This window comes from Colobus angolensis, unplaced genomic scaffold, assembly GCF_000951035.1.
Source record: "Colobus angolensis palliatus isolate OR3802 unplaced genomic scaffold, Cang.pa_1.0 Scaffold170, whole genome shotgun sequence".
Classification (NCBI taxonomy): Eukaryota; Metazoa; Chordata; class Mammalia; order Primates; family Cercopithecidae; genus Colobus; species Colobus angolensis.
The window spans coordinates 2,990,569-2,998,601 of record NW_012114822.1 but is presented as its reverse complement, the minus strand read 5'-3'; the positions used below and the strand labels follow the sequence as shown (position 1 = coordinate 2,998,601).

Here is an 8,033-nt window from a genome sequence, read left to right as displayed (position 1 = left end):
CGCGGAGGCGGGGTCTTCAGGGCAGCGCGCGGCCCGCTGCCCCACTCGATTCACAGGCGCCAGGACCCGCCCCGCACCCGGCTCCGGCCTCGGCACGTTCCTAACCCCCTCTCCAAAGAGGATTAGAAGAAAAATGTGTTCCACACTTCGGGAAAAGACGCTGTGGAGACTGTGGGTCTGATTACTGCAGAAAAATCCGCGCAGGCGGGCTCCCCTCACTTGCTTCCCCGCTCCCACCGCCCACTTACCCTCTTCCAAAAAGCCCCTCCAGGCTGGGTCCAGCTCAAACCCATGCAGACCCCTGGGGGTGGTGCGGATCTGCGATGTCTGTGCCCAAAACTCCCGCTCAGAAGCGACACCTGTCGCAGAGCAGGAGGGAGCCGCCGCCACCAGCCCTCGGTCGTTAAAGGTGAAGATGGAGGCCAAAGCCCTCGGGAGCAAGACTGGAATTTTAAATAAGCGCCTCCAGTCTTCGCGGCGGCAAGTCTTAAAGCTACGTTAAGAACGCAAAAGTTCCAGGGGCTGGCCGACCGCCAGCTCTCTAACCCCAGAAGGCCCGTGAAGGGACGGCCCCATCTCTCACTGCCTCGTAGGGGCACTGGGGGATCCCACCTGAGACACGCAGGATCGGCAGCAGTTTTCCGCTTCTTCCCGTCCAATTTTATTGCCAGCAAGCCCCAAACAAAAGACCCTCTGCATTCATCCCTGGGCAAGGGGAGGTCGGTCCATCCAGCCTTCTGGAACCAAAGACTGGGGTGTTGGGAACCCCTCCATCTCCCAGATCCGCTTTAACCACGCTGTAGAGAGAGACGCCGGATCAGCCCGGTGCTGGCCGCCTGCAAGGGGAAAGGAACCCTCTTCAGGGAAGCAGTCCAGGAAACCAAAGGCCCTCCCCTCCCAAGGCTGTTTCCCCCACAGAGCCGCTAGCCAGGGGGAGCCCCTGATCACTGAGGCTTGAACCAAACCTGCCTCTTCCTCGTTTCCAGACCAACTGTCTCCCTAAATGGTAACCACCAGGGAAGAAACCCCTAAGCTAACATGCCCACTCCTCAGTTACCAGCTCCCAAACACCTCTCTAATCCCTTTCAAAGGTCCCCTGCCCTTTGGTAGAAAAACTCTGATTTACAATATTTCTCATCACCAGAAAGCCGCCCCCATCATTAACCTTGGCTCCAATTCCCAAGGCGAGGCTGAGAAAGTCAAGAAAGAACAGTTCTAACTGCTTAATTTGGCAACAAATTAGAGCCGAGATGCTCATCAGTCATAATCCTCTCCTCATCCTGTTCTTCCCTATGACTGCAACTAGGTAATATTATTTAATGTCCAAAAGCAAAATGAAACAAAAACTGGAATGCTAGAAATAAATGGATTTTTTAAATACAAATCTCCAGTTTTTGTTGTTGTTGTTTTGGGGGGGAGGGGGAGGTGTGAGATGGTGTCCTGCCCTGTCTTCAGGCTGGAGTGCAGTGGTGCAATCTCAGCTCACTGCGATCTCCGCCTCCCGGGTTCAAGCGATTTCCCTGCTTCAGCCTCCCCAGCAGCAGCTGAGACACAGGCACGCACCACCATGCCTGGCTAATTTTTTGTATTTTAGCAGAGACAGAGTTTCACCCTGTTGGCCAGGATGATCTCAATCTCCTGATCTCGTGATCCGCCTCCCTCAGCCTCCCAAAGTACTGGGATTACAGGTGTGAGCCACCATGCCCGGCTCTCCAGTTATTTTTAAAGAAGAGCCCTTATTAAACTATTAAATGGGCATTTTAATGACAATGGGCCAAAAATGCATGACGTTAAAAGCAATCCCTAAAACAGTGAACATTCGGTAAACTGCAGTTGCGAGAACAAGCCTATCATTAAGGTTACTGTTTTAGGAGACAAGATTCTCATGTTTGCTGATCATAGAGCTCGTAATTACATCTCAGTGACAATTCCAAAATCAAAATATTTTTTAATATACTGGTTACAAAGGCATCAAGGAAAACACTTTTTCCGGCTGAGTGCAGTGGCTCACGCTTGTAATCCCAGATCACGGATCACCTGAGGTCAGGAGTTCAAGACCAGCCTGGCCAACATGGAGAAACCCCCGTCTCTACTAAAAATACAAAAATTAGCTGGGCAGGGTGGCGGGCATCTGTAATCCCAGCTACTCAGGAGAGTGAGGCAGAATCACTTGAACCCAGGAGGCAGAGGTTGCAGTGAGCCAAGATTGCGCCACTGCACTCCAGCCTGGGTGACAGAGTGAGACTGTCTCAAAAATAGAAAAAAAACTTTTTCCAAGAAGAGAGTTGAAAAAGCTCATCATCTTCTGCACATACCATACTCAATTTCCATTCCAGGACTACATGAACTCCTCATCCAGGAACCCCCAAGCCCTGCCTGAGGCCAGTTCGTTCAACAATGCATATCCACGCTGTGAAGTGCTTCATATCCAAGCAATGAAGTGCTTGTACATACACCACCTCACAGCCAGTCACATAGATCAAAACTCTGCCCCTGGCCGGGTGCGGTGGCTCAAGCCTGTAATCCCAGCACTTTGGGAGGCCGAGACGGGCGGATCACGAGGTCAGGAGATCGAGACCATCCTGGCTAACCTGGTGAAACCCCATCTCTACTAAAAAAAATACAAGAACAGTAGCCGGGCAAGGTGGCGGCGCCTGTAGTCCCAGCTACTCGGGAGGCTGAGGCAGGAGAATGGAGGGAGCCCGGGAAGCGGAGCTTGTAGTGAGCCGAGATCCGGCCACTGCACTCCAGCCTGGGCGACAGAGCGAGACTCCGTCTCAAAAAAAAAAAAAAAAACTCTGCCCCACACCTCCTCCTCGGCAGGGGTGAAGCGGCGTCACTCAAGACCGCAGTGTCCTCTGCAGTGAAGGCTCAGTGCCCACCTGCTCCACCAAGACTTTCGTTGCACTTGAAGCCTCTTTGGGAAAGTGTGGACCCTGCACCACCTGAATTCCAACCAGTTGGGGTTGCAGGGGAGGAAGGAGCTTCTCAAAAAGGCAGTCCTGGGCCATGGCCCTGAACCTGAGAACATATTTGTGGAAGCCCGAGAACGTTTTATGGGTGCTCTCTGGTTTCTAGCTGTGGTGGTAGCTAACTCACTCTGCTGGTCAGCACAGCCTTTACAGACTGTTTTAGCTGGGCCCAAAATAGCCTGGGGGAAAAAAAAAGCATGTGTATTCTCAAATCCATCCCAAAGACAAGAAAATGGCTGGATTAGAAATTCAGTTTCTTCTTCCTAGAGATGAGCACTATGATGGCACCGTTTAACAGGAAGTCCCCACCTGCTTCCCGTAGGTGGAGGCCCACTTCCTTGCAGGGATGGCAAATCCCCACACCAAGCCTCTCTGCTACTCTCTTCTCCCTCAAAGAGAATCAACCCCACCGAACAACCTGGGCAGGTGCCAACCTGGGGTCTCCTTTGGGGGCCTGACCCATCTCTTACCGCCGTGGTGCCCCTACCCTGCAGCTTCTGCCTCCAGTCACCCCCGTGTTCTGTCCAAGCGTTACTGGGAAGATGGTCTGTCCCCTGGAACTGCCAGATCTGTAACTGTCCCACATCCTAGGTCCCCCTCCCCCGTGGGAGGGCCAGCACCTCTTGGCTTACATCATTTGACAAGTTTAAGGGTTTGAGTCCCATGTACAAATGGAAAATGAAATCAGGTGTCAACACCAAATTCCAGGCTCCCGTGACATTATCAGTGACTTCAACAGCCGGACCATTATTTCCCCACCGCTAGGGTCCTTTTCACCCTCCAGGAAATCAAGTGTCCCCTAAAAAGGCTGAGATCCAGATAGCCCCAGATATCAACTGTCTTAAGACCCTTGGTATTATCCAACTTTCCTCACTTTCCCAGTGTTTCTGACCACCTCTGTGCTACACACCATTCATGAGGGAAGTTAGGACCCATGTATTTCAACCCCTGCTGTTCCTGAAAAGGTATGAGGACAACAGCACTCAAAACCCACACACTACTGCCATGGGAAAAGGGGGATCAGAGGCTTTTGGAGGGAAAACATATGAAGCCTTTAGGAGTGACTAGTTCGTAGCATTTAGTGACATCAACAAACCTCATTTCCTCGGCTGCACTAGCACGCTCAAAGGAAGGGCGTGAGGATGTTTGTGTAACTGGCATTGGCTGAGTCGAGACCGACCTCCTGTTTCAGGACTTTTATGAACTTAAATCACGGCCTGAAATTCTTCACGACCCCAGTCAGCCCCTGTGCCTCAACTATTTTCAATGCGGGCAAGTGAGGTGTGAGTCAAAACAGATACAAAGGAAACTGGTCTACAGTGTGCTTTGGGTGCAGCTGGTGTCATGGCTCTAATGGAATTCAAGTTCACACTACCTATCCCCCATCAGAAAACGGCATTTGCTGGCAAGTTGTTCCCCAGGCTCTGGATCTGGAGAAATTCTACACAAGAGAGTTCAGTGACAGCCAACTCCTGAATCTCACTGCAGCAAAACAGCACAACTAAAGGAAGAAAAGTGGAAATAAAGGACATCTTTTCTTCTAAGCCTAGTAAAGACCAAAGTAACTGTTGGTACAGCAACTAATTCATGAGGACAAAGCTTTTCTTAACATGCCAGTCCTTAAAAAAACAAAGCCTCGCACAGTAATAGTAGCCAGGTGTTAGCCACTTTAATAGAAAATGTGATCAAAACTCAATTACAAGAGTTCAAAAAGTCATAGAAAACCAGTGAGTTTCAATTTTATTACAAGTTTCAAATCTGGGACTAGTTTTTTTTCTTTTAACTTAAATGCTAACTTCAGCCCAGGGTTTTTTCACAACCAAACTAAAAATTACTACATGGGAACATTAATGCAACAAACAAAATTTGTAAACTCAAGCCACAAACTTAATAATCATGGTAAGGGACATTTCCAAAGAGCAACTGATGCCTCACTGAAGTTTGAAAGAAACTCTGCTTTCTGTGAAGGCAAAGAAGAAATATGCAAGCAATTCTACCTCAAAGAAATTTGCATAGAAATGGAAAAACGCCAGAGCCTTTAACACAACTGAAATTGCAAAGCCTCAACACGTTCAACTCAATCCACAGAGCACCAAATGTTTAATGGGAGCCAAGGTAGGAGTGAGCATTGAACTTCCAGCTATGCAACTCACAGGGCACAATTTCGGGTGTGGAAACCATCCGCAGGCAAGCTCTTTTAAAAACATGAATTTTAGACACTAAATTCTAAAGCAGACACTTCTGCATTACTGTTCGAATTTCAGAAGGGCACCGCAAGCCACCAGGGTCTTTCAGTCACTCACAGCAACAACTGCATCTTCTTCTGCCACCTTTGGTCGCCCCGTTCACAGTTGTCTAGCCTCTGCACTGCGGCATACCACTGTTTGTAGAGTAACTTCTGACATTAAATCTAGTCATGGTCTAAGTGGCATGAGGCAGCTATTTCCAGGGCACCTCCCATCTCCTTGGCATGGGACGCTTCCCAGTCACTTTTCCTTGGTGTCCCCCCTTCACCAGAGTCTCCAGAGCTCTTGCCATCAGGGGGCTGCCATCGCTGGGCCTCACATGGGAGACCACAACTGGAAGCACTATTCCTCCAGCTCCCTCTGCTGGAGACCGAAGTGACAGTTTGTTGCAAAGACTTGTAGAAACATTACTTACACATTCATTTCTGTACACATTTAATTTAGAACCTGGGACTTCTACAATCCATTCCCCAAACCCCTTTATGGAGAGTGACGGACTACGCAGCAACGCTGAAGGAGCACAGTTTCTCTCTCTAGGAAGAAGAGGATTAACAGACATAATTGTGTGTGTCAAATTTGTGATCAAAAAATGAAAGTAAGACGCATGGCCCAGAAACCCGCATTTTATTGACACTGTCATTTTCCCACAGAGAATCTTAGAAAGATGTCACGTTTTCTTTTAATGAACGAGAGGAGCCCACTTGTATCCCTGAATCATTGTTTGAGAAAAGCAACAGATACAACTGACAGTCACACTTTTTAAAATCAAACAGTCACTACCTTCAGCCCACACATCCACACCGGCATCTGCCTCCCCAATGGCTGTCAGTTCCATAAAGTCACCCTCTCCTTCTACTCTGGTATTACCACGAGAATTGAAATTTTTAAGCAGAAAAAAAGAAGTTACAAATAAGTAAGTGGCGAACCAAGAGAAGCCCTTTGACTATGATTTCCAATTTTCTGTTCAATCCACACTGCAGAGATACAAGGATAAATCACCATTTTGGTTCCCAAGTTTTATTCAAGAACTCATACAAAATATTCCGGATAAATGAAATTTAATCCTCATCTTCCTCCTCTTCTTCGTCCTGGTTAATCTGGAAGTAACGTAATTCGTAACTCTCTTTGCTGTTAGCAACTACGCGCAACCAGTCACGTAGATTATTCTTCTTCAAATATTTTTTGGTGAGATATTTCAAATACCTGCAGAGAAAGGACATGAGAACTCCACTAGACAGTTGGTGCTTGCATTCTAAAACATTTTAACATTTATAAAACCCAGCACTCAGAATCATTACAATTCAAGCCTCAAAAATGGCAAAGATAAGGCAAATACACCCAGCCAAGGCTCCAAGAGTATCAGCCGCGTGCCATCGACATTGGCAGTAACAATGAGAGCAGACTGGGCGCAGTGGCTCAGGCCTGTAATCCCAGAGCTTTAGGAGGCCAAGGTAGGCGGATCACTTGAGGTCAGGAGTTCGAGACCAGCCTGGCCAACATGGTGAAACCCCATCTCTACAAAAATAAAAAAATTAGCCGGGTGTGGTGGTGCACACCTGTAATCCCAGCTACTGAGGAGGCTGAGGCACGAGGATCCCTTGAATCCAGGAGGCGGAGGGTGCAGTGAGCTGAGATTGTACCATTGCATTCCAGCCTGGGTAACAGAGCGAAACTGCCTCCAAAAAGGAAAAAAGAAAGGAAAAAAAAAACCAGGCCAGGAGCACTGGCTCACGCCGATAATCACAGCACTTTGGAAGGCCGAGGCAGGCTGATCATGAGGTCAGGAAATGGAGACCATCCTGGCTAACACAGTGCAACCCCGTCTCTACTAAAAATACAAAAGATTAGCCAGACGTGACGGTGGGCACCTGTAGTCCCAGCTACTCAGGAGGCTGAGGCAAGAGAATCACTTGAACCTGGGAGACAGAGGCAGCAGCTGCAATGAGCCAAGATGGCGCCATTGCACTCCAGCCTGTCTGCTCTCCAGACAGAGCGAGACTGTCTCCAAAAAACAGAAGAGAGCAGATACCAGTTGTCCATGAAAATGCAGCAAACACCTATAAAATGGTTTTGAGTGACCACTGAAGAAAGATAACATGATAGAAATCTTACAGTTAAGTACGCAACCTCAATACTTTTTATGGAGAAAATAGTAGGTTTCCAACGAGCTGTAAGCACGGCGCACACATCACCTCAGAGTCAAACCCCCTTTTGCGGTTGTCTGGATGATGAGGACTGCTTCTTAGGGCTGTGCACACACTTGCTCCTGCTCACCACGAGACACACAGGGACAGAATGCCACCCTGCCACTGCGCTCATGCCCAGAAAGCACAAAGCCTCTCAATCGGCCTGCCCAATTGCTGCTTTAGCCGGGTGAGAGCTAAACACTCACCACAGCAGCGTGATCATTAGAAAACTCATTCTTTTTTTTTGAGACAGAATCTCATTCTGTGGCCAAGGCTCACTGCAACCTCTGCCTCCAGGATTCAAGCAATTCTTGTGCCTCAGTCTCCTAAGTAGCTGGGATTACAGGCGCACAACACTACGTCCAATTAATTTTTGTAATCTCAGTAGAGATGGAGGTTTTGCCATATTGGCCAGGCTGGTCTCACCTCAGCCTCCCAAAATGCTGGGATTACAGTCGTGAGCTACTGCGCCCAGCCAAAACACTCATTCTTTATGGAAAGGCAACAACTGGCTTTTGTGCCCAACACCCTAACTACATAAAGATGACCTAGGCCGGGCGCAGTGGCTCAAGCCTGTAATCCCAGCACCTTGGGAGGCCGAGATGGGCGGATCACGAGGTCAGGAGATC

At 48.7% G+C, this 8,033-nt stretch overlaps 1 protein-coding gene across 4 annotated transcripts in view; it reads right to left on the bottom strand.

Annotated features, from left to right (window-relative positions):
• Window positions 1–4,612: 4,612 nt before the first annotated feature.
• The window catches only part of RPL22 (ribosomal protein L22), a 14,814-nt gene continuing 11,393 nt past the window's right edge, over window positions 4,613–8,033 (bottom strand). For all 4 annotated transcript variants that reach the window (XM_011938283.1, XM_011938281.1, XM_011938284.1 and 1 more), the window contains one exon: window positions 4,613–6,421. In XM_011938283.1, the coding sequence (XP_011793673.1) occupies window positions 6,277–6,421 (145 nt within the window). In that variant the 3' untranslated portion in view covers window positions 4,613–6,276. The remainder of the gene's footprint in view (window positions 6,422–8,033) is intronic.